Source organism: Nannospalax galili, unplaced genomic scaffold, assembly GCF_000622305.1.
Source record: "Nannospalax galili isolate Female #2095 unplaced genomic scaffold, S.galili_v1.0 scaffold777, whole genome shotgun sequence".
NCBI classification, from domain to species: Eukaryota; Metazoa; Chordata; class Mammalia; order Rodentia; family Spalacidae; genus Nannospalax; species Nannospalax galili.
In genome coordinates, this window is record NW_008341810.1 from 3,752,801 (window position 1) to 3,779,864 (window position 27,064).

Genomic DNA, 27,064 nt, shown 5'->3' on the forward strand with positions numbered 1-27,064 from the left:
AGAGAGAGAGAGAGAGGATTTATTGGTTCATGCTACAGATCAATCTACAGACAGGTATGGCTTCATCCAGAGTCCCAAGTGACTCAGGTCTGTTTTCCCTATTATGTTCTCTGGTCTCAAGAAGCTTCTTTGTGTAGTGTGAAAATATAGCAGCTGACAATTACAAAATCCCATTCTCGCAGCTTAGTGCCTGCTAAACAACAGGCTCTCTATCACTGAAGGATCCAGTAAACTTATTGGAAGGACTTTACCTCCACAAGCCTACCAGTGAATCAGGGTAGTTAGATCACATGCTCTCCCTTAATGAAAGAGGAAGGGATGCTATGATCAACAGACTCACAAGGACCCCTCAAAGCAATGAGTGGCAGGTCTTCCAGAGACAGCTGTGAAAGGAAACACAGATTATATACGAGAACACCTATCAAGAAGTGTGGCTTTGGGCACCGAACCAAGCTCTGGAAGACTCCCAAAGAAGGAGCAGCTCCCCAAGGACAGTGAGCCCACAAGCAAATAAAATATATCTTCTCTATAACAACAGTCTTTTTGGCCACAGTAACTAAATTCACTCACTCCTCCCTAGTCTCCTTGCCACTCCTTTTCTATTCCAAGATCTCAGAGGACTTGGAGTTCCCTCTTCACACCTTCACTGTTAACACTCGCTCTCCTGCAGTCTCACTTCTTCTCTGACCAATGGACATCCCTACTGTCATCTCTAGCCTGCTCTCTAGGTTAACAACAGATTCATATCCACTCTCTACTCAACGTCTATCCTGATGTCAATGAAAGTCCCAAATTCAGTTAGTCTGTAACTGAACCATTCCCCTTCCCCCCAAATCCACAAGCTGCCAACTAATAGCTTTTCCATCCTTCCAACTACCCAGATAAAAAAGAAAGCTCTCAGCATTATGCCTAAATTTTTCTCTCCTACAACATATCCATTAGGAACTCCTATTGATTCACTCTTCAAAACAGACCTAGAATCTAAAAATGTTGCACCTCCTCTGCCACCATTCACTCCAAGCCAATGATCGCTTCTTGAACTGTGAAAGCCTCCTAAGTATCCCAGCTACTCTCCTTGCCTCTGGCTCTCGAAACAACAGAGTCTTCAAAATACGTCATATCATGTTACTTGAGTCAAAACCTTTCAGTGACTCCCATCTGTCTCCAAGTCTGAGGCAAAGACCTTATTCTGGCCAAGAAGGTCCTAACGACCAGCCCATGTCTGCTCCTCCTTGCTCACTGTGCTCCAGTCATCTTAGTAGGCCATGTCTACCTGAGGGTCCTGCTACCAGCTTTCTCTCTGAAACACTCCCTCAAATTTCCTCAAGCAGCTCCAATGTGGTCTTCTCACAGAAGCCGGCCTTAACCTCTGCATTTACAAGTCAGTCCCCACCACTACCACATCATCCTTTCCAAGCCCCTTCAGTCTTTCTTATTGCTAGAGCATTTTTCACTTTCAAGAAGATCTTATAATCTGTGTCTTATTTGCTAACTCCTGGTATCCCTAATATGTCATGTATAAAGATATCTTTATCTACACATCCATGTACACACCTGATACATAATATACTCAACAGATACACAGCAAACTACATAGGTAGAACTCAGTAAAACTCCCACACCCAGCTTCACTATTTTGATTTCAATAAAACACTGGTTTATACTATTTTTGGTGGGATTCTCACTTTTTCTTTTTTAAAGATTTTATTTATTTTTATTTTATGTGTAGGAGTGTATTGTCTACATGTGTGTAAGTACACCTGTGTCAGGTACCCACGGAGATCAGAAGGCGGCACTGGATTCCCCTGGAACTGGAGTTATAGACAGTTGTTAGTGCCATGTGGGTGCAGGGAATTGAACCTTGTCCTCTGCAAGAGCAACCAGTGCTCTTAAACTGCTGAGCCATCTCTCTAGCCCCAGCTTTTCATTTTTCAGCTGGAGAGGCAGGACAGCTCAACAGGGGCAGAAGTGGATATGAGGTTCCACAAAATTAAAAAGATGAGACCATCATCTTCAAAAGAAAAATTTCATACTTACAAAATGTCTGACATCTAAATTATACCAATATGACTTAAATGTCCAAAACCCAGAAAGTAACTTTATCTTATGTATATTCTAAAGTCTTTTTAAAATAGAAGTGGTCTAAGATAACTTACACAAAGGGGGGATATCTGTACATCCATTAACCAAGGTGAAGCAATTAGCCACAGAATAGCTAAGACCCACTGGCATCTGAAACAACTGAACTTTCAATAAATGAACAGGCTTTCCCCATACAGATCCCCATCATCTGATGATCCTGGTCATTTGGACAAGGTGCCTCCAAAAACTTGCCTTCTCTTAGCTACAACAATCTACAACAGTAATGACTAATTTAAGGGATTTATAAAATCAGAGTTTTATTCTTACTGTGTGAAAGTTTGTTGTCAGGTTTACTACGTACAAATTATATAGAGTAAAATTTTAGGTGTTCATTTTCTAAATGTACACATCTATGAATTCTGACAAACATACACAGCCACAAAACCAGTTCCTCTATCAAGACAAACCGTAAGATATCTCATCACCCCAGAAAGGCCCCCTCCTTCACCCCTAGTCTCCAGAAACCACTAATTCTTCTTCTGTCCCTGTTTCTACCTTTTCCAAGATGGGATATAAATAAAACAACAGGAGGCACAGTCTTTTGAGTCCAGCTTATCTCATTTGTCATAATGCACTGGAGGCATTATTGTGTTGTGTACATCAGTAGCTTGTTCCACTTCACTGCTGAGTCTAGATATCCCGGCCTGTTCATCTGTTCACCAGATGATAGACATTTGGATTCCAGGTTGGGCAAATATGAACAGGCTCCCTTTAAGATTCAAGTACAGACTTTATGGAGATTTAAGCTCTCATTCTCTTGAGCAGGCAACTAGAATCAGGCAGGCTGCTTTCTGTAGGAGGCAATGTTTAACATATAAGAAGTTGCCAGCCAGAGTGTGTTCCAAAGTTGCTGTCCCATACACTCCTACAAGTGTCTAAGAAAGCATTCAACCTGCTTGAGATCTCTGACAGGATTTAATACTGTCAGGTTTTTGTTGCTGTTTGTTTTGGGTTTATTTATTTATTTTTACATTAGTTATTTCTAATACGTGTATAGTGGTATCTTGTTGTTTTAACTAACATTTCTCTAATGGCCACTGAATATCTTTTTCTCCATCATGTAAATCTTAATAAATATCTTCACAATAAAAAGTAAACAACTACTTGCAAATAGATTAAATTAATAAGGAAAGGAGGACTGGGGAAAAATGCCACAAAAAATCCTAAACTTCAATTATGTTTGATGGATAAGACTGTTAGAAGATCTAGAAGATAATATATATAAATGCTTTAAAATATGTAAATATAAACACACACACACACACACACACACACACACAGACACATGAAACTGTATGTGGGCTCTCCCAGACAGATGAATAAACACCTTAACCTGTTCCCATCAATTATGAACTGTCCTGAATGAGACGTTTCTGTGTTGGAAACAAAGTTTAGTTTGTTTGAAGAGATGGGGTCTTGCTATGTTGCCCAGGCTGGCCACAAACTCCTGGGCTCCAGCGATCTGCCTGCCTTGGCCTCTTGTGTATCTAGGACTCCTACAGGCCCACACCATCATGCTTATCACTTTTCTTTTCACAGTCAACATAACTAAGGAGCTCAGCATTTCCATGGTGATGAGGGAGAAAGATATCTTAATATAAGAAACCTGCAACTCCTACCTCGTACTTCCTCTTGGGACTAACATCTCACATCTAAAAAAGTCTTAAGTTTTCCAAAAAACTAAAAAGAAAACTTGCATTTATTTTTCAAGAGTTCCTAGGCCAGGAACGGTGGTGCATACCTGTAGTCCCAACACTCGGAAAGCAGAGGTAGGAGAGCAGGAGGACTGTCACAAGTTTGAGGCAAGCCTGGTCTACATAAGCAAGCTACAGGCCAGACAGGGCTGTATAGCAAGACCCTGCCTCAAAAAACAAATAACCAACAACAATAAAAACCCAGCTAACTAGATAAAAGTGATAGCAGATAAAATATTTCACTCTAAGCCTGGCCACCTGAGTTCAATCCCTGGAACCCACAAGGTAGGAGAGAATCAACTCCTACAAGTTGTCCTCTGATACACACACAGACACAGACATATGCACAGACAGACGCAGACACAGGCACATACACACACACGACACATGCACACCAAGATACACAGACACATACCCACACACAAATTTTTAAAATGAAAATTGAAAATACTATAAAAAAAGAGAGTCTTCTACCTTTGGATGATACATGAACTTAACTAACAAGAATCCTTAATGCAAACATTTTAAAATAATAAATACTGGGGCTGGAGAGAGAGAGCTCAGCAGAGCACTGACTGCTCTTGCAGAGGACCCAGGTTCAATTCCCAGCACCCACATAACAACCATCCATAACTCCAGTTCCAAGAGATCTGATGCCTTCTGACCTCTGAGGGCATTGCACAACACAGGTGCACTTACACACACGCAGGCAATACACTCATACACAAAAAATAAAAATAATACTTAAATATTTAAAAATTAATAAATACTAACAGTAAAGGTAATAAGTCCATAATATTCTTCAGAATACCCAGCCAGACAGGATGATGATTAGCTCCTACAGGACAAATTACAGATGACAAAAACACCTCCACGGTTCCTGATGTGAATAAATCCAGTAGGATCGAACTAGAGACCTACACTTCCAATGTGACAAACAACAGGCAAGAATAGCAGCTCTCCAACCAGGAGCAATGACCTACATCTAAAGTGGTTTACCTTTCTCTCCTTTAACAGCGTCTTATAGCCATTCGATCCAAGTGATAACAAAGTAATAAGGACGTCCAGGGAAGGCGAAGCTGAAGCTCTTCCTAAAATGAAGATGAACAAGGTTTGTGAAGGAGGGCTGGGGGAGGGAGCTTTGGAAATTAAGATTAACTATGGCAGGCTCTGTACACAAAGATTTTTGATTAGTTACTTTTTTGAGAACAACTTATTTATTTACCTGGATACATCTTGCTGATCTCCTGAATGAAGGCATCATTAAAGCCAGCAATTATAGCGCCACCTACTGGAACCATAAAATTTTTGTCCACGCTCTGAACGAAAGCATCAATTCTACCAACCCGAGAGCCCTGGAATCAAATAACATGTGCATTACAGCTTAGTTGCTAGGAGGACAGACAACAGTCGCCACTAACAAATAAAGACCACAACAAATCAAAGGTAGTGGCTGTGTTAATAAGCTGTATTTAATCATTTCACAACACATTATTTCAAAACATCATGTTGTATACAAATGATATATATATTCAATTTCATTCCCACACTAACAACAATGGTTACCAGAAACTTTAATTTTAGAAAGTTGAATGCCATTAAAACAGTATAGAAATTTAAAAAACAGGTCAAAGGCTGTTATTTTTTTGTAATAGTGCTAGTAGAATGTTTTCTAGTATTAAACCACAGCTATTAACGGTACTCATTATAAGCCGAAAACCACAATATGTTGCAGTAAACGTTGGATTTCACACATTAATTACCAACACTCACAGCCACCCTGTGAAGCAGGTAGGTTTTCATTACCGTTTGGGAATACAGTGAAACAGCCTTATACCTCAAAACTAAGGAAGAGACAATGCATTTCTCCCATGTGTCTCACCTATGTCCTTTATTTGACAATAAGTGGGGCCTATAATGATTAAACAGCTTTAAATATTCTGTTCAAGACCAGCCACCACAATCTAATAAACTGTAGCCACCCAAATTGCCAAACAGACAGACATTTAAGTGCCTCTCTCTGATACATGGACAACCTACTAACTTTCTTTGGTTTGTTTTAGAGTTTTCTGGAGGGAAGGTACAGTGTTAGGGATAGAACCCAGGGTGCCTCATGCATGCCAGGCAATCTACCACTAAGTTCCAATCCCAGCCCCTCAATCAACTACCTTTAAACAACAAGCTCTATGTGAGTTGCCCAGCTAGCTCAGTTGGCAGGGCATGAGACTCTTACAAAACAAGCTCTACTCTTACTGTGCTTCTGATAAGAAAGAAAAGCAAAATTTTATTTTTAACATCAATTAATAGAAATTTTACTTGTATATTCCTGGAAATTCCAAAGTGATGCATTGCCATAACTTGCATTCCTTAACATTACAATCTTAGATGATCTCATTCCATCACAAATGAACTTCAAATAAAAATCTAATATTCCAGCAAAAAACATGAGTACTTACCTACCTACTGGAAATGCAAAGCTAAGTTCTGGTTCCCATCCAACAGAGGCTATGACCTCCTGTCTAATGTGCTTCAATTTTCTCCTCTTAAAAATGGAGATATTATCTAAATTTCAACTCGATAGTTTTCTTTCTTTATCTGCAGCCACAGATTTCCAATCTATATTCACAATCTACATTCCTATTAATATTATAAGCACGTCTGACCTTCATTTTCACACTTTCTCTCCATCCTACATTACAGGGAAAATGGAAAGTGCAGATAGCTAGCCTAATCTAAAAGACCAGATGCAGGCAACAGGTAGTGGGGGCAGGAGAGGGCACCAGGGCCATCACCTGGCTGGTTAAGTCTTAAGCTTACCCTGATTCTTCTTACTTCCTAACAAACTGTGAACAGAGAAATACCCACAGCTAAGGAGTCAGCAGCACACAGGACTAGAGAACAAGTAAGTGCAATGCACACCCATAGCACCATGTAAAATAAAGTGGCAGAAGAGCTCTGTTAACATGTAAATGCTGTCTAGGCTTCCTGAGGGAAATCGGAACCTAATCCAGGAGCAGGAGCACTGAGAGGATGATCAGACCCCAGTCTGCTCAAACCCTCTCATCTCATCACTAAGACAGGATTCAAAGGGCAGCACACACTGGTGAGAAAAGAAGGTGGCCAGAACTTACCTCAGAAAGAGTTCAAGGACTGTATTACCCACACTAACCACAAAGGCTGCCACTAAGGAAGTAAATGAAAAAAGCAGGACGGAAGAGCTGGAGTGGGGCAGGATGCACCATCACTGCATCCCTAGCACATATTTTGGTACCTAGCACACTAACGGGAACTCAGTAAATATGCTGAATGAAATAAGCATATAAGCATGTGCCTAAGCAGTAGTAACACTCTGCTCCAACTAAACAAGCAAAGTTGCTGCTTCCCACACTGTTAGAGCTTTACAATCCATTCTAAAACAGTTAATCCTACACACAGTGTTTTTTTTTTAGCTCTACTAAGTCCCTCTCCATCAATCTATCCTAACATCTCAAATTAGTCACTTAAATGGAAGTACACTAATTGACACTTCACATGCCTATCAGAATACCCTATCTGCTCAGAATTAAGTCATTCTGAGGCGTTACTGAAAATTCTAAGACATTTTACGTATAGCTGTATTTTCACTGATTGCCTGGTTACTGAATACTGTTTTCTAAAGAAAGGACTTGTGGTTTTAGTATCTTATTTTTTTAATATTTTATTTATTATATTTATTTTATGTGTATGAGTGTATTGCCTGCATGTATTTGAGTGCACCCGTGTCATGAAATGCCAAAGTCAGAAGAAGGATTCGGATTCTCCTGGAACTAGGGTTAAGGACAGTTCATAGCCGCCATGTGGGTGCTGGGAATCAAACCAGGGTCCTCTGCAAGATCAGTCAGTGCTCTTAACAACTGAGCCATCTCTCCAGCCCCTAGTAGCTTACATTTTAAAGGAAAATATGGGGCTCTGATGTCACACTGAGCTACACAGAGCTATTCCACAGCTATGGGACCTCAGCAAATCACTTCACCCACTAAGTTGCTTTTCATATGCAGAATGGGAACAATAAAAAGTAAATCTTAAATTATCAGATTAAGTTTGAAATCGTTAACAACCTGGCAGGATGCCTAACACCTGTGGTGGGGCCTCAGTAAATGTCTATTGTACCAATCAGAACTACTAAGTGAATCAAAGTTAACTTTATTTAAAAATGCCATGAAATAGAACTCAGCAGGACTCACAAACTTATTTGGTTTAAAGCAACAGTGCCATGACCCCTTTCCATGAAGGCCAATCTGTGGGAAAAGAATGTTTACCTTCCTTTTAGAAGGTAATATGGTATCTACAAGAAAATAGCATCTGCGTTGAAAAAATTCATTCATTCATCTCAGTACTTTGTTTTTCTGGTTGAAATGTCACTAAATCACTTCCCAAATGCAAACAAATGCTGGCAAAACAGGGTGCTAGGGGTACAACTTCAAGGTTGTGGAGCTGGATTTCTTTTATTCTTTGTCTCTTGAAGCATGCCACCTAATTTTCTAGTATTCAAAAATGAGTTGTGGGCATCAAAGCACCAGGCACCTCTCAATTAGGTAATAACATCTACGTGTTAAGGAACTTTAAAATGATGCTGAGGGGCTGGAAAGATGGCTCAGCAGTTAGGAGCACTTGCTACTCTATTAAGAAGAACAGAATTTAGACCCCAGCATCCAAGTCAGGAAGCTCATAAACACCAATAACTCCAGCTCCAAGGAATGGGGCCCTCTTCTGGCCTCCTCAGGTAAAGCATATACACTCACACACACACACACAATAAAAAATAAACATAAATAAGTCTTTAAAATGAGTGAAAAAACTATATAGACATGTGCAAAGTATAGAAACATAACAGCAAGCTTAAAATATTTTATTTTTAATGTACACAATGACTACAACTATGCGAAAAATAGAATATAAAACAGAATGTCAAAACATAATTAAAGGTATTTTTAGGATAAGATAGTTATGAATGATCATCTACTTCTTCCTTTTCTAAACTTTAAGAAAATGTTGAATTTTGAAAGCATTAAAAACACTAAAAAATTGGCCAGCAAGATGGCTAGGTGGATAAAGGCACTTGTTGCCAAGCTTGACAACCTGAGTTCAATCCCTTGAGTCCACATGGTAGAAGGAAAGAACTCCTATAAATTGTCCTCTAATCTACATGCATGCACGCACGCACACAGGCACATAAATCTAATAAAAAACTTTAACTATTAAAAATTAAAAAGGAGAACAAGAGGAAAAGGGAAGAACAAAAACCGAATTATCCATGTAAAATGTGTTCAAATTTTCCAGCATAGAAAAACGCATGCTTTAATTGCTCCACACACTGTATGTAATCCAATCTAGAACTGTGAGACGGCCTTAAAAAGTTAATGGAAAGCCTGGTGTGGTGGCATACACCTTTAATTCCAGCACTCGGGGGGCAGAGGCAGGTGGATCTCAGAGGCCAGTCTGATCTACATAGCAAGTTCCAGGTCAGCTGGGGCTACAGGGAGACCCTATCTCAAAAAGAGTGAATAAGTCTAGCTTTTTTTAAAAAAAAAAAATTATTTTTATTTTTTTATGTGTATGAGTATATGTATTTTTTATGTGTATGAGCTCCATGTATGTAACTGCACCCATGTTGTGCAATGCCCTCAGAAGTCAGAAGAAGCCATTGGAGCCCCTGGAACTGGAGTTACAGACAGTTGTTAGCCACCATGTGGGTGCTGGGACTTGAACCCAGGTCCTCTGCAAGAGCAATCAATGCTCTTAACCACTGAGCCATCTCTCTGGGACTTGAACCCAGGTCCTCTGCAAGAGCAATCAATGCTCTTAACCACTGAGCCATCTCTCCAGCCCCATAAGTACAGATTTTTAAACCAGCAACTACTTAAAACATGGTTTAGTATAGTGGTTTTGATACTGAACTGTTTTAATGGCTCTGTATGTTTTAAGATTTGAAAATGCATTTTTATTTATGCACATGGTTCATTTTTATTCTTCTTGCATTCTATTTCTTCCTCCTATGTAAAATACAATCATTGATACAGTCTTATTTTTTGGTCTTTATGAGACAGGGTCTCCCTATAGCCCCAAGCTGGCCTGGAACTCATTATGTAGACCAGCTGGCTTTGAACTCACAGAGATCCACCTGCCTCTGCTTCACAGGTGCTGGGATTAAAGGCGTGCACCACCACACCTGGCCTCATCAATATAGTTTTAAAAATACTAAAACCTGGAGCTGGGGAGAGATGGTTCAGTGGTTAAGAGCACCGACTGCTCTTATAGAGGATCCAGGTTCGATTCCCAGCATGCACATGGCAGCTAAGAACCGTCCTTAACACCAGTTCCTGGGGAATCCGATGCCCTCTTCTGACCTCCTTGGCATTGCACAACATGGGTGCACTCACATACATGCAGGCAATACACATAAAGTAAAAAATACTAAAACCCAATATAGTAGAAAAATTAGTATCTTGCGCTATGTTGAATTATAAAGAGGTTAGCGCAAGGATCATGGGTTAAGAGCAGTTTGTCTGCACAATCATGAGGACCAGAGTTTGGATCCTAACACCCATAAAACAAGCTAGGTGTCTCATGCACACTCAAAACACCAGTCCGAGAGGGGTACAGACAGGAAGATTGCTGGGACCTGCTGGCTTCCAGGCTAGCTGTGAAAATGGAGTCATAGGGTCAGGAGAGACCCTGCCTCATCAACTAGAGGAGGACACCCAATACCCACTTCTGGCCTCCAAGTGCACAAAAAGGCACATGTGCTCATGTGAGCACACATACACGCATGTGCATTCACTCACACAGACACACACACACACACGTAAATAAATAAGCAAATAAATCAGTCTTTAAAAGCTACTATCTAATCATCATCACACTACCTAGGAATCATGACTTTTACTAAGAGAATACTGGATACAAGCTTCTAAGTCTCCCTGAAGTACAGGCTAATGGATAACTGCTTTTACCACATTAGGCTGTTGTGGGGGGCGGGGGTCATAGTCCTATAATACGTTAAGAGCTTTTGGACGAATCTTTGAAAACTCTCACCTGCTGGATGAGATGCATGCACTTTGAAGACTGTACTCCATAAGCATTGTTGACTACATGTGGAATGTCATAATTAGCACAAATCACAGCCAGCTCTTCTAATCTATAAACACAAATATTCAACAGAAAGACAGGCTCATACTGTGCTTTTAAATAGGAATCATGGGAACTTTTAAAATTTAACAGTCAATCTTAAGGTATATGGGGCAGCAGGTGGGGGTCAAACTGAATTTCTTCTGGAATATCTTTTACATGTAACTCTTAAGCTCGGAAACACACAGTAAACACTTCAGAAAAATCTCAAAACCTTTTAATGTTACTAATAAATGAGAAAAAATATTTATATGTTTATATAGATAACTTCAATTTTAAGACTTCCTACACACAAACCAAAAAGATCGTTATTCAACCCCGGCACAGTGGTGCGTGCCTCTTAGCGTTGGTTTACCGTAGGGAAGCTAGTACTGGCCTGGTAAGCAGTGCATCAAGAAACCTTAAGAAAGTTCACATTAGTATAGCTCACAAAATAAAAAATTCACTTTCAAATAGACCATGATGTTAAAAAAAAAAATACAGAATGTTAAAACATTCCACTACCAATATCACTGACATTTTCCAACAACTTGGCTACAAAACCATCTTTAAAATAGCTACTGATTTAAAATGTATACTTCTTCGCTCTTACTTTCCATTTGACACCTCTCATAAGACTATTTGAGAGTTGAACTTGATGCCAAATATGGTAATAAACTTCAGAACACAATAAGGTTCCTTTGCAAAACCCAGCACCACTTCTTACTAAAGCTGCCTGTACTTGAAATGTCAACACACTACAAAACTAAAACCAAAACCTGCACTGCAATAAACAATTTTATTTTATTCCACAAAATAAAAGAATTTGGAAGCAAACTTTTGGTTTTGGTTTTTATTTTTGGGACAGGGTCTCACTGCAGCCCCAGCTGGTCTAGAACAGACCAGACTGGCCTCAAGCTCACAGATACTCACCTGCCTCTCCCTCCTCAATGCTGGGATTAAAGGCATGCGCCATAACATACAGCAGAAACAAAACATTTTAAGATGTTTCTTTCCAAGCTGAGTGTGGTCACGCACGCCTTTGATCCCAGCACTCGAGAGGCAGAAGCAAGATCTCGGTGAGTTCAAGACTAGCCTGGTCTACATAGTGAGTTCCAGGCTAGCTGGGGCTACAGGGAGACCCTGTTTTGAAAAGACCAAAACAAAAAAAAAAAAAGATGTTTCTTTTCAAAAGGATGTATTTAAAATACGTGGTGTTGTTACAAATTATGCATGATACATCTTTTATAGATGTGAATTAGTATGTTTTTAAACTGTAAATTGGAATGAAATTAGGTTCATCTGTCAAACATTTTCAATTTGCTTCCTTGAAATTTTATCAACTAAAAACTCATTTTAGGACTGGGGAGATGACTCAGTCAGTAAAGTGCTTGCTTTGAAAGCATGAGGACCTGAGTTCAAGACCCAGAACACACATTAAAAAAAAAACAGATATGACAGTACATGCCTGAGATCCTAGCACTGGCAGGCAGAGACAGGAGGATCCCTGGAGCTTAGGGGCCAGGCAATCTAGCTGCATCAAGGAACTCCAGGTTCAGCAAGAGACCCTGTATCATACAACAGCAGAGAGAATGACAAAGGAAGACGCTCATCTTCAGCCTACACTCGAGCACGCACACATACACACTTGTGCATGTGAGCGCGAGCACACACACACACACAAAGCCACAATTTCTCATTCATTTTCATAAACCTCACAATCAGTACAGAAATTCCTTCTGTTACTTAAACTCATCCGAAGCACAAAATAGACTTGTAATACACACAAGTATATCCTTCAGAAGAAAAAAGGCACTTTCACTGCCTGTAATCTAAAAAAATCTTTTTCTAATAAAGAACTTCCTTGAAAATAAGGTATAATATTAGTTGTTTTTAAAAGAAAAACCACTTGTATTTTAGATGATCTGATTTGATGAAATGTGTTAACAGGATGTATAAAAAAGTATTAAATGAAAGACAAAGCAGAAAAAAATTTTCCACATGAATCCAACTGTAGTTTATCAGTTAGAAGTGACATTATTTTAACATTTCTTCTAAGCAGACTTCCTAGTCCATAATCCCCATTCAATATCTGACCAGTAAAAACAAAATACATACTATACTATTAAAATTAAAACTATAATATCAGAAATTCAAACATACTACTAACTGTGTATCACCATTTCATAAACTTCGTCAGAAACATTTACTACATCATGCTACTGAAAAGTGACAAATGTGGGAATGGAGACATGGCTCAGCAGTTAACAGCACCAGCTGCTCTTGCAGAGGACCCAGGTTTGGTTCCCAGCACCACATGGCAGCTAACAAGTGTCCATAACCCAATTCCAGGAGATCCAACGCCCTCTTCTGGCCTCCACAGGCACTGCACACACGGGTGCACTTACATATATGCAGGCAAAATATCCAGACACATAAAATATATTTTAAAAAAAGAGAAAATTTTGCTGACAAAACACTTGGTGATTCTTTTTCTAACAGGGATACATGTAAAATAACACTGTGCCAGGCATACTGTAAACATTGGTCAAAATGAGGCAAAATTGTCTCCAAAGAGAAATACCACTAATGTAAAATCCATATGCTATTTTTGGAAATGGGATTTATTTCTATCATAATAAAATTTTCTACATACCAAAACCATCAGAGAAGAATATTTACTATTTCAACAGGAACTTAAAGTGATTGGCCATTAATAAACCACTGAAGTGTATGTAACATAATCTTAAAACAGAATTTATAGGTTCATGAATGATGCTAAGGCAAACTTTCAAGAGCAAGTTTTAAATACTCTTTTAAAATCCACCTGTAAGATGATAAAAATTAATGCCCACTTATCACTGCCAAACAGTATGTGGATTTCTTATTATTAGCACTTCTGTTCAAAATATTAAAATCACAAAACAGAGTTGCTGACAAAAGCAGACATCTATGCTAATAAACTTAGGCCCTATGACACTTTCAATATAAAAATTTGTGGTTATTCTTTTTTTATTTTTTTTTTGAGATAGGGTCTCTCTGTATCCCCAATTGGTCTGGACTCACTATGTAGACCAGGCTGTCATTGATCTCACAGAGACTGACCTGCCTCTGCCTCCCAAGTGCTGGTATTAAAGGTGTGTGCCATCACAACAGGCTTTGGTTATTCTTTAGAAAGGTGAATATTTTTTTTTTCGCCCTTGGGCTTTGATTTTCTTATTTATATTATCCTCAAATCAGACAGGCACAGTGCACACCTAGGTTAATCTCCTAATTAAAAGAAATTCAAAGGAAAGTAAGTAATTCTAAAACTTTCCATTTATCATCTGTTAAAACTGGTAATTCCTACTTAAGAAAATGAATTGCAAGGTCAAAGAGGTGGAGACAGGAATGGAACTAAACCAGCACTTAGCTTGAATTAAGCAATGAGGGAAAAGACACTGAGAGACTGGAAACAAGATAAAGAGCAGGAAATAGACTATGTCAATCTGGGAACGGGATCTCTGCCTCCACATTACTGGTTTTTCCTTCTGCATCAGACTACCAAACCAGTGCATTACTTCTCCTGCAGGTCAACAGATTCTCTCAGGCAAACGTTCTCCACTTACCAGCAAACGCTGTTTAGGCATGTTTGAGAATTAGTGTATAGCATCTGATTTAAAAGACTGGTGAGCACCTAGATCAATACTGACAAAATATTTACCTATCGGGCACCCTGGGAGCAAAGCAGGACGTAGTAGAATGAACACACAGAATGTGCTCAGGCCCAAGCTCCTGGACTTTGGCCTCGACTGCCTTCAGATCTGTGCGCAGCTCGTCCCCTTCCAGAATGTTTTCTATCACCACAGGCTCAAAACCTAACCAAGCCAACCAGAAATCAAAGCATTAGTGTGAACTAAATAGAACTCTAGAAAGTAACACAATTGCACACAGCACTCTAAATACTTATTTTAACTGACCATTCCTGTCCTCATGATGACTTAGTACTAGCATTAATCACAAACAGGACAAATAGTGTGAAGAAAACTAGACAACTAGGACTGTGACACTTTCATACTTTGATGTGACAAGATTTCTATAAAGGAATGCAAATGTTAACCAGGTGTCTACAGAAGTAACTGCACAGACACTGGTAACAAAAGACACTAGTTCACCAGTTTCTGTTCACAAAAAGGAGCCTGCAAATTCTCTGGTAATATTTCAGTTTGAACTGAGTTCATTTTATTTCAGAGATGGGCGTAAATAATAATGCATAATTAATCATTCAAATATTGAAATAAATCACAGTCATCAACTTAATGTTTTACCACTAAAGAAGGCTATAATTAAAGTCTGTGGATCATTGGTCCATCTCACTGCTCACAAGAGCCTTCTCTAAGTTAACTGTAAAACATGGTTTGAAATTTTTAATTCAGGGGCTAGAGGGACTACAGCTCAGTGGTTAAGAGCACTGGCTGCTCTTGCAGAGGACCCAGATTCAGTTCCCAGATCCCACATGGCAGCTAACAACAGTCTGTAACTCCAGTTACAGGGGATCTGATGCCCACTTTTGACCTTTGAGGGCATTGCGTGACATGGGTGCACTTACAAACATGAAGGCAAGACAGTGATACATGTAAAAATTAAATTAAAAAATAAGTAAATGGAGGCTGGAGAGATGGCTCAGGGGTTAAGAACACTGACTGTTCTCGCAGAGGACCTGGGTTCGAATCCCAGCACCCACACGGCAGCTAACAACTGTCCGTAACTTTAGTTCCAGGGGATCCAACAGCCTCTTCTGTGCTCCATGGGCACTGCACAACATGGGTGCACTTACGTATATGCAGGCATAAAATTAGAAACAAAATTTTAATTCAAATAGTACATTTAACTAGCATATAATTAAAGATCACACCACAAATAATAATTATGCAAACTTTAATAGTAAATATTTAAGTATCTATAGACTTAAAAGTTGCATGAAGCAAAACATACACTAAATTTTATGTCATGACTACCACAATTTTTGTTTAAAGTATGAATACAGAACACAGTTAACTTTTCATTTATCTCTCTATATATTAAAAAGAAGAATCTGCACATTTCTCGTGCTGCTCGTCCTCTTTACCTGCAGTGATCATGGATTTAAAGCAGGACTTCTGGTCTATCCGTGGCCATATGATATACTTTGCCTTTGGTCTTTTGTGCCGTAATGTTAGGAAACACAGGGTTAGACTCATACCAGTTGCCATGGGAACTACAAAGCAATTGGCCACTGAATGGACACCTACAAACAAGAAATAAAATGAATTCATTATCCCATTAAAAAATCAACATCTTCCCTGAAGAGAAGACTGATTCCTCTTCTGATGACGTGGCTTGTCATCTTAGTGGCTCCTCTACATTTGTTCTCCTGCTCAAGTCATTCCCTGGGGTATGGCTCTGATTTCTGTCTTACTCTGAAACACATTTTACATGCACGTCCTTTTAAAAGCTGTTCATATTCTTTTTGCTAAGAAGTGTTAATACAAGAAACCAGGCAGGAGCACACTGTCTGCACACCAATCGAATTTCAAAAACAGGGTACATACCAGCCAACTTTATGATGTCAAGCACCAAAGAATTGGTAATTTTGTTCAAAAGGCTAGAGCCTGCAGCTTTGGGTTGCACAGCAGAGATATCACCAGATCGCCCAATTCCATGAATGAACCTATGCAAAAAATGGGCCAAAAACTGGACAAATACATTCAGTATTCAAGCAGTCATTACACAGGTATACAAATATAATGGCCAAAAATAACCAGAGGCAGCATTGACTATTGTAATACATTTCATAGACCAGTAATGTGAGATGCTTTAAGTTGAAACAACTTCATTAACTATGTTGTGGTAGCTAATCAATTCCTTTTCTCATGTTGGCCTTCACCAAGAGATATAGTCTAATTCTCTAAATTGGGGAGTGGGGGCTTTACTGACTTGACTGGGAAGAATGTGACGGAGGGGATTGTCTGGACGTTCTAGGTTCTAGAAAGTCCTAAGAATTAAATGTCTCCACCAGGCATCTTAAAGTTTTTGTTTGTTTGTCTTTTTGAGATGGGGGTCTCCCTATAGTCCCAGCTGGCCTGGAACTCTCTATGTAGACCAGGCTGGCTTTGAACTCACAGAGATCCACCTGCCTCTGCCTCCTGAGTGCTAGGGCTAAAGGCGTGCACCACCACACATGGTTGTCTCAAAGTTCTTGAGAGTACATATTTCTCACAGAAAGTTTGGAAGATAGACATAAACAATCGTATTCAAAAGCACTATCAATTAGTAATTAAATGGTTTTGAAAATTGATAAAAAGTTTTCTGAAATGATGCAAGTAACTTAATAATCTAATATACCTTCTCCTCTATTGACTACAAAGAAAGAGGCATTTATAAAGTGGGATTCTGATACTGATGAATGATGTTTTGAAGTTCATTACTCTCTAATAAAACCTGAAATATAGGGCTAAAGAAATGAAAAGCGCCCGCTCAAACTGTTTCCATCTCCTTCTTGCAATGGATTTCCATGGCCCTTAGACTAGGGAAGATGTGATTTGTAAATGGATACTTTCATAATTTAGAAAGAATACTATGGGAGGGGGGGAGCTAGAGATGCCTCAGTGGTTAAGAACATTGGCTGCTCTTACAGAGGACTCAGTTTGGATCCCAGAACCCACATGGCAGCAGCTAACAACTGTCAGTAACTCCACTTCCAGGGGATTCCACAGGCACGTGGTGGACTTACATACAAGCAGACAAAAACACTCATACACATAAAATAAAATAAAATAAAATAAAATAAAATAAAATAAAATAAAATAAAACAAAAGTCCTACAATGGAAATGAAAAGACTGAATTAAAAAAAAAAATACTGTCATCATTGTTTTAAGCTCCCTCCCCAAGCAGGGGAAAATGTCTTCAGTAGTTTAAAAAACATACCTGTAATGACGACGAGCGACCAAGGCAGAGGCCACTCTCCCTTCCCTTTCTCCCACACCACAATTACCCAGGAAATTGTTGCTGTCCATGATTGCAAGCTCATGTAAAAAGAGTTCAACTGTACTTTCATCCCATCCATCCTCTGGACACTTGCCCTTGGAAAAATAATAATTACATTCAGGTAAATCACTGGTCCTGAAAACCTAGCATCAAAGTACTTGAATGTTTGAATATTTTCTTTGCCAGGCTCCTTGATTCCTCAACCTTGGACATAAACTCAGCAACTAAGAAGAAACCTCCAATTGGTCAAACATTCCTACTACATTTGATTAGTGGTAAGAAACACATTCGCGAGGGGTTACTAGGATTCTTAAATCTGTTAAGTGACAGTAACTGAAAAGCAACCGTGCCACCCCCTCCAGGAGGGTCTTCAAATCAGGGCCGTCAAACTTTGTGGGGGGTTGGGTGGGGGTCAAAGGCGGGACGATCGGCGGCTCCAGGCAGGGAGGTCTCGAACCTGGCAGGTGGATAGTTTACAACTGCACGTGTTTCCGGCGTCATCCCAGGCTGAGGAACCCGTGGACTTTGGCTTTCAGCAAAGAGTGAGGAGCCGTGGATTCCCCACCCGTCCCGGGAAGGCGGAGAACCGGGTACCCGCGTCCTCCTAAGGGCTACAGGCCGGCGGGCCGGGCAGCGCGGGGAGCGGCGCAGCGACGGAAGGGGCACCGCGGCGGGCAGGGGCGCCAGGCCCGGGCGGAGCCGGCAGAGGGGCATACCTGCTCTAGAAGCAGACGGATGAGGTGCTCGTGCGCACGCCGGGCCTCAGAGCCCTGCCGCACGTAGGCCGGCGACACTCGCCGTTCGCCCGCCGCGAAGTTCTCGGCGTTCATGACAGGGCCCACGGGGGGCAGACGCGCCGCGGAGCTGGGACGCGGAGGGCCGCGCAGACGGTACGGCAGGGCCTAAGGGCCATATCAAAACGCAAACCACCACACGCAGCTTCTGCGCATGCGTGAAGTATCTAGCCTGGTTCTGGGGCGCTGGCGCATTCCAGCAGGCGCTAGACACTCAGCTGGTTCAGATGGATGGGGCAGAAGAGGCGGAGCTGAGGTTAGCCCCGCCTAGCTGCATTGATTTGGGCTAGGTAAACCCTAGTGCAACTCTTCAAAGACACCATGTGTAAAACCAGCCTCTGGACTGGTTGCACTGTTGTTACTCAGGTAATCTCTGGAACTCCAAGACAGTTGCTCGTGGCTACCAAATATCTTCAAATGGGTATCAGTTGTTTCTATGAAGCCACTCATCATCGCATAGACAAGATGGTGACTTTCAAATTAGCACTAGTTGTGAAACTTTAAGAAAGACAGTTGAAGTTAGTTGGGAATCTTGTGCTACCTGTCAGCAGCACAGCCCCAGAAGGATCTACACACATGGACATGGCTGAGCCCCTGCCTCAATAGACTTTTCAGCATTTTCAGATTGACTTTTAACTATCTTAGTTATTGTATGTCTATTTTCAGGGTGATCTGTGGCATTTCCTGACCAAAAAGCTACAGCCTTTAAAATTGCTGAAAGTTACTTGATTTTATGTTTCCAACCTGGGGCCAAAATAATAATAATAATAATAATATAATACATAAGAAGTGACCATGGTGCATACTTTATACAATTACTATCAGGCATTAGCTCTTACTCAACTGTAAATCTTTTTAAAGAATATATAATCTTTATCAAAAATTATATTGTCCTTGCCACTCACAATCTTTTGGATGAGTTGAGCAATCCAATAACATCCTTAAATTTAGATTACCAAAGCTTTGAAAAATACTTAAGCTTCCTTAGGCAAAGGTAGTCCCACTCCCATGAACCCTTAGGGCCACGTGGTCCATTCCTATGGGAATACTTAGGTTAGTCCCTATGAATGCTGGCAGGAAGACCCAGGCATTTAGAAGTTTCACCCCTAAAAGCAGAATTTGCCTACCACACAGAAAAAGTACTGCAAAAGTTTCATGTTCAATAACCAGTCCTATAACTAATATTTCCACACAATCCTAAGCAGCCTCTTCATGATCTTTGACAAGAAAATTTCATCTCCTGGAAGAGATAGGAGAGAGACTATTCTTTTTTTATATTTTGTTATTTTTATTTTATGTGTATGACTGTATTGCCTGCATGTATGTAAGTGCGCCTGTGTCATGCAGTGCTCCCAGAGGTCAGAAGAGGGCCTCATATCCCCTGGAACTGGAGTTATGAATGGTTGTTAGCAGACATGTGGGTGCTGGGAATTGAACCTGGATCTTCTGCAAGAACAGTCAGTGCTCTTAACAACGTTGCCACTTCTCCAGCCCCAAGGAGAGAGACTATTCTTGAACCTCACTGGAAGGAATCTTATTTGGTATGTTCAACATCAAATACAACAAAATTCCACGGAGTCCATCTTTGGACTCACATTTCACAACTAAAGAAGCAAATCAATGTAGACATCATGGAAGTCAGCAGAGAGGTTTCTTTAAAAACTAAAAATAGAGCCTTAGACCCAGCTACACAAGTCCTAGGTATATATCCAATGGACTCTAAGTCCTACAACAGAGATACTACGCATCACATCCGTGTTTGTAATTGTACCAGTCATGATAGCTCGGAAATGAAACCAGCCTAGATATTCAATAAATGAATGGATAAATAAAATGTAGTACATGTACTCAGTGGAATTTTATGCAGGCATAAGAAAAATGAAATGACATTTTCATGAACATGAATAGATAAAAATTATCGTTTAACAAAAGAAGCAAGTCTCAGACAAATACAGCACGTTTCCTCTCATGTTCAGACTCTGTATTTTTTTTTTTTTTATGGTCTTTTTGAGACAGGGTCTCCCTGTAGCCCCAGCTGGCCTGGAACTCACTATGTAGACCAGGCTGGCCTCGAACTCACAGAAATCCGTCTGCCTCCTCCTCCCGAGTGCTGGGACTAAAGGCATGCACTGTGGGGACCTAAAGGCCTGACTAGACAACCCGTTCCATCTGAGTGTCCCCGCGTATTGGGGGTGGCGTGGGCTGGCGAACAGCGTGCTTACTCATCCCCAATCATCACTACCCGGGGTGGGGGGGGTCGCTGGTTCGAACCCCCGGCAATACACCACCACATATATATGTATTGGGGGGGGGGTAGTTCATGAAACAAGGAAGGAGACCGTGAGAGAGGAAAAAGGGCCTTAAGGGGTTGGGGGAAGAGGGTAGTAGAACACATATGATATAAAAGCAAAGCAGGGATTTTGGGGAGAGGAATGGGACCACTAAGAGAGAGGCAGGGAGATGGAGGAATGGAGTGGGTAAAGAGGATCAACAAGAACAAAGAACATATGAAATGCCATAACAAAATCTATTATGCTAATTTTAAAAAACTGATAAAAAAGAAAACAAATCAGAGTTCTGTACAATTGAAAAGCTAATCCAGCAAGAACCTTCAAACTGAGGATTCTCTAGATAGGCTAACTAGATTCAGCATTGATAACATGGTGGACAGTAACAGGGATGACAGAGTATATGGGCTTCATTGGGGGAGGCTATGGGAGAGTGCTGTTTGGGATGCAGGTATAAAGATGAACAAGATTGTTTGGGATGTTCTGTATGAAATACATAAATAAATTAAATAAATAAATAATAAATAAATAAATAAATAAATACAAATAAATAATAAAGTTATATTTGAAAAAAAAAAAAAGAGAGATCTTCCAGGAAACAGCCAGTCTTCTGAAACTGACACATGGCCTTTAGAAATAAGTTGATGAACTCAGAGTAGACAGTTTCCTCCCCAGGCATAAAACCAGGGTCCCTGTCTAGTACTTGTTACTGTTTAAACTCTGCTTGATTGTAATCATTATTCTCATTTTAAATAGACCCTAGCTTCTGACCTCCCACCTGGCTTCTTCTATTTTTTTTCTTTTTTTTTTTTATTCTGTGCTAGTGTAGACCAGAACATACTCTAATGCCATTCTTAGGGTATCTCAAATAATAGTCACTTCCCTCAGTCACATTGACTACTCTATCACTAGACTCACCATACTTTCCATGATAGAAAACCTCTAAGCAATTTTAATGTCATCAAACAGTTGGAGGTACAGCCAATGGTGCTCCCATTTGCAATGACCTGGACAAATAATCATAACAAATCAACATGTAACTTTGCTTATGTTTATCTCTCCTTGAAAAAATTTGTTATTAGAGTGTTGCTCAGACTATTGGTATTTCTAATTTGAAAAATACAACCTTTATAAGGTAATGGGTCAAATATTTGCCACCTGGAAGAGACTAGTTGAGACCAAAATATGTACCCTAGTTAATATAAAACCTTGGTTCCTACCTTGTATCGTGAGTCTAACTCCCCACCCCAACCCCCTGTATCTCAATGTGTCCTGAATCCAACTTCCTCTTGGCTAGGACATCTAATGCTATTTAGCTCAGTTAACGCTTCATGTACTTTAAGAATGGTATTTCAAGATATGTCTCCACATAGCAATTTTAATTCTGTAAATCACCAAAACAAAAAGTCCTGACTCAGTGGTATTTCAAGATATGTCTCCACATGGCAATTTTAATTCTGTAAATCACCAAAATGAAAAGTCCTGACTCAGTGGTTAAGAGCACTGGCTGCTCTTGCAGAAGAACAGCACCCACATAATGGCTAACAACTTTCCATAACTCCAGTTCCAGGGGATCATCTGATGTCCTCTTCTGACCTCCATGGACATGGCATGACACAGGTGCACTTATATGCATGCAGGAGGTATACTCATACACATTAAAAAAATTAATACAAATTTTAAAAATCCGAGTCACACAAGTTCCTCCAAACAAGCCACTCATCATTACTCACAAACCCTTCCTGAGGGAATTAATGATTCATTGTTGAAGCCGTTGAGAGGGATATGAATACAAATCAGTGCAGACAACTTATTAACAAGAGTTGTCAGGGACACTGCTCCTCCACTGAATGAATACAGATCAGTTGCATGAGCTGCGATAGACAATCTTGTGGCTCTAGACTTCTTCTTGGGCAGTTACAGAAGGCACCCGCACCATCACAAAAATGCTCCGCTCTATTTGTACCTCTTGAAAGATAAGGTAGAGGGCTATATATAGCCGTAAGGAAAGAGCTGTTTTGCTGCTTTACATTGATCAGCATCGTAGCTTGTAACATTTGTTCTCCAAGGCTGAGTTGGGCAGCTGGATTCCTGGTTCTAAGTGCCTTAAAGAAACTGTCATTTGTTTTTGTTTTGCCATTATTGTAATGATGCTGATTCTTTGCCTTCTGTCTAGGGTCCTAAATTCTGCACCACCATCCTCTCAAACTATCACTTTGGCACTAAAACAAGAATGTCAAAAAGATGTCATAAGAACATTGACCATGGAAACAAATGAATAGTATCCAGGAGGTGAAGATATAGACCCCACCCTTCTCTAATTTGACTGATCTCTTGAAACTAAGAAAATTACCCGCCCCCCCCCAATCGAACTGAGAGATTGACCATGCAAATGAGCAATAGCCAAGCCTCATAGGACAATAGAACTTTGATCTACAAACTCTGTGGAAGCCAGCCCAGGAAGTCAAACTGCAGTCTCTGCATCATCAGACAGTAAGGACATGATTGGGGGGGGACCAGTTTCCTTCAGTTTTGTCCTCACATTCAACTCAGGATCACCTACTGCCAAGCTAATCACATAAGAGCCCCCACATCTTGTTAATTGCCTTCAGCTTCCCAAAGTGAGCCTCCAATCGGCATACCTACAACGTTTCTTTCTTGTATTTTTTCCTACTCCCTTGACTACTTTTGAATCTCCATCGGACACAAGCAATGATAGCTGACTCCTTGATATAAGCTTCCAATAAACAACCTCTTTCTTTGTTTTTGTAGTCTCCACTTATTTCTGTACCCTTCATTAAATTAAAGGTGACCAATGACAAAATGTACTGTGTATTCAACTATTGAATCTTTTTATAACATATTGAAAGTAACTAAGGGGTGTTGGGTGTGGTGGTGCCTGCCTTTTATCCCAGCACTCAGGAGACATTGGCAGGCAGATCTCTGTGAGTTCAAGACCAACTTGGTCTACATAACGAGTTTCAGGCCAGCTGGGCTACAGGGAGACCCTGTCTCAAAAAAAAAAAAAAAAAAAAAAGAAGAAGAAGAAGAAGAAGAAAAGAAAATAATAGAAAACTCAAAGCAAATTTATTGGTATAATATGTATAAAACCCTGTTGTATGTGGAGACTAAGGTATTAGATGTTAAAAGGTACAAGATATACCTTTTCTTCAGGAATTACATTACTTACTTGGAAATCAAACCATCAACTTTAAAAGATAACCATAAAAACTTCCAGGTAGCATGAGCTAGAAGCTGCCTTGGTATGACCTGGTAAAGAAGAAAGTCAATGGAGCTGGAGAGATGGCTCAGCGGTTAAGAGCACTGGCTGCTCTTCCAGAGGACCCTGGTTTGATTCCCAGCACCCACATAGCAGCTGACCACATCTGTAACTCCAGTTCCAGGGGAATCTGATGCCCTCTTCTGACCTCCACAGGCATTGCACGACACTGTTGCAATGCAGGCAATACACTCATAACACATAAAAAATAAAAATAATAAAGAATATATTAAAGAAAAAGAGAAGAGAGTCAGAAGAAGAAAACATAACATCTATTCCAAAGAGAAAAAGAGGGGAAGAGCTTTGGAAATCCACAAAGGATATGAAATGATGCCTGAAAGTGTGTCCAGGAGCTGGAGAGGTGACTCAGTGTTTAAGAGCACTGGCTGATCTGGCAGAGGAACTGGGTTCGGTTCCCAGCACCCACATGGCAGCTAACAACTGTCCAGGACTCCAGTTTCAGGGGATCCAGCGCCCTCTTCTGGTCTCCACAGGCATTGTGCAACATGGTTGCGCTTACATGCAGGCTAAAATAAAAATAAATAAAATGCAAGGAAAAAAATGTGTCAAAAAAAAAAGTTGGGTGATGCACAAGTCAGGAATAAGGTGAACACAGCCACAGCTTCAGCTGCACGGCTTCCAGGCTGGCGAAAGCAGCCGCCGCTTCTAAAAGGTAAGCCAGGCAAGAAACAAGACACCCCTCCTCCAAGACAAGCCCACAGTCCTCACAAGCCTCAAATCCAGTTACAGGTTTGGGTGAGGCAGTGATTCTTGTAGTGGATGAGTCAGCAATGGTGAGAAATCCCATTTTGTCACTCTATATAGCTTGGAGGGTAGCAGCCACGAACCATCCTGAGAAGGAGCCTATTGTTAAAAACTGAGCTACCCTGGGGATGTGAGAACAGGGAACAGTCACAGATCAGGAAGCCTCAGTTTTGCCTCCCACAATCAGTCCCAAGGTGAGAAGGCACAAGGAGGTAGCTGTGGAGAACAGGAAGGCTGGACAGAGGCAAACCAAAGTGGGCAGATGGCAGGACGCTCACTGAAGCAGCAAAGTAGGTAAAGCAAGATAGCTCCACCCTTGGTGGCCAGGAACAGAGTGTATCATCTGGAGATGTTGAGAACAACCCTCTATTTGACAGCTCTGAACCTAAGGTCAGGGAGTGGATAACTCTGGAGCCAGTTACCAGCCATTCACTGCTGTAGAACATGAGAATTCTGAAGTTCCAGTGGTATACTTGACACCCAGAACTGCATCTCTCCAGCAAGGTCATCAGTCTAAAAGGAGGTCTTGAAAATGTGAAGACAGGTCATCCATCTGTAGAGATCTCACTGATGCGCTTGCCATACTTCCACCCCAGTGGTGAGACACCCCTGTCCGGAACATTAGCCACAGCAGGGGTTGCTCTCAGAGGGTACTTGTATCTGCCCAGCCCACAGACAACAAAGCTAAGTGTATCTAGGAGGTGCCAATGGTATGCAAAAAAGGAAGGTCCTCAAAGTGAAGACAGCTCTGGGGGACATTGGACATACCTCCAATACAGACTCAGCAACAGCATAAACCACAGGAAACACAAGAGTCCACAGGTTCAACTGACCCTCCTCCCTCTAGGCCTATTAACCAGCAACCAATTGTTCCAGAAAAAAGCCTTTGACACTGTATCCTTTTCTCTTAAATCATTTTTACCCTTGCAATTTCCTTTTTTCCCCTTTTGCCCCCAGGCTTTTAGCAGTAATTCTCCTTTGTTTTTTCTTAAATTTGATGCTTTTATTTACTCCTCCCCTTCATCATTCACGTGATTTTATCTAAGCATTTTTTTTCATTATTGAGCAATATCTTGTCCTTCTTTCCTCTTTTCTTTCTCATCCTTTATTTTGAATATTATTTTCCTTTTCCTTTTTAAATGTTTTTCTTTTAAATGTCCTTTGGTTCATGGGTTTATTCTCTTCTTACATTTCTCTAATTTTGGTTTTGAATTTTTTCATTGTTGGGAACTTGCTCTGTTTTCTTTCTTTTCTAACCCCTTACTCCCCCCACAATATACTTCCCTCCTCCTCCTCCTCTTCTCTTTTTAACCTTTAACCTTCTTTTTCCACTGTTTCTCCCCTTTCCTGTCTTCCCTCCTTTACCTCATTCATGTGCTATTTCCATTCCTACCATAAAGTACTTTTAACTTCACATCACATTTCACAGTAGTGTTCCAATTTTCTTCTTTATAGTCACTGCTGGTGTCTTAGTGGGCTTTAGTCAATTTTGAGTGTATTTCTACATATTGTATGATTTAATGTTGCTGTTACAGCAGTGGATTTTCTCTCTCGATGCTACTAGGAAATGAACCTTCAGGAGTAGACTGCTCATTGAAGGGATTCCCAAAGGGGCTGGAGAGATGGCTCAGCCATTAAGAGCACTAGCGGCTCTTGCAGAGGTCCTGGGTTCGATTCCCAGTGCCCACATGGTGACTAACAACCATCTGTAATTCCAGTTCCAGGGAATCCAATGCCCTGTTCTGTCCTCCGTGGGCACTGCATGACATAGGTGCACTTACATACATGCAGGCAATACACTCATACACATAAAAATAATAAATAAAATATTTTTAGAGGATCCCCAAATAAAACAATAAAGAGGCGACCAATTCAACAGATGCACAAATAGCAGCACAGAGCAGAAAAAACGTGAAATGAAGGCAGCAGGACTCCTCCAGGTTAGAATT

At 40.5% G+C, this 27,064-nt stretch overlaps 1 protein-coding gene across 2 annotated transcripts in view; it reads right to left on the reverse strand.

Annotated features, from left to right (window-relative positions):
* Positions 1-18,946, reverse strand: part of Sepsecs (Sep (O-phosphoserine) tRNA:Sec (selenocysteine) tRNA synthase) — a 31,927-nt gene extending 12,981 nt beyond the window's left edge. Inside the window, exons 1-8 of one of the 2 annotated variants that reach the window (XM_008837332.3) lie at positions 18,705-18,946; positions 17,929-18,083; positions 16,553-16,671; positions 16,090-16,248; positions 14,686-14,839; positions 10,911-11,013; positions 5,062-5,191; positions 4,836-4,927 (exon numbers count right to left, since the gene is read on the reverse strand). In XM_008837332.3, coding sequence (XP_008835554.1) covers positions 4,836-4,927; positions 5,062-5,191; positions 10,911-11,013; positions 14,686-14,839; positions 16,090-16,248; positions 16,553-16,671; positions 17,929-18,083; positions 18,705-18,818 — 1,026 coding nt within the window. In that variant the 5' untranslated portion in view covers positions 18,819-18,946. Of the gene's footprint in view, positions 1-4,835; positions 4,928-5,061; positions 5,192-10,910; positions 11,014-14,685; positions 14,840-16,089; positions 16,249-16,552; positions 16,695-17,928; positions 18,084-18,704 lie in introns of those variants that run through there. The other variant, XM_029565539.1, reaches the window with a different exon arrangement.
* Between the last annotated feature and the right edge of the window lie 8,118 nt (positions 18,947-27,064).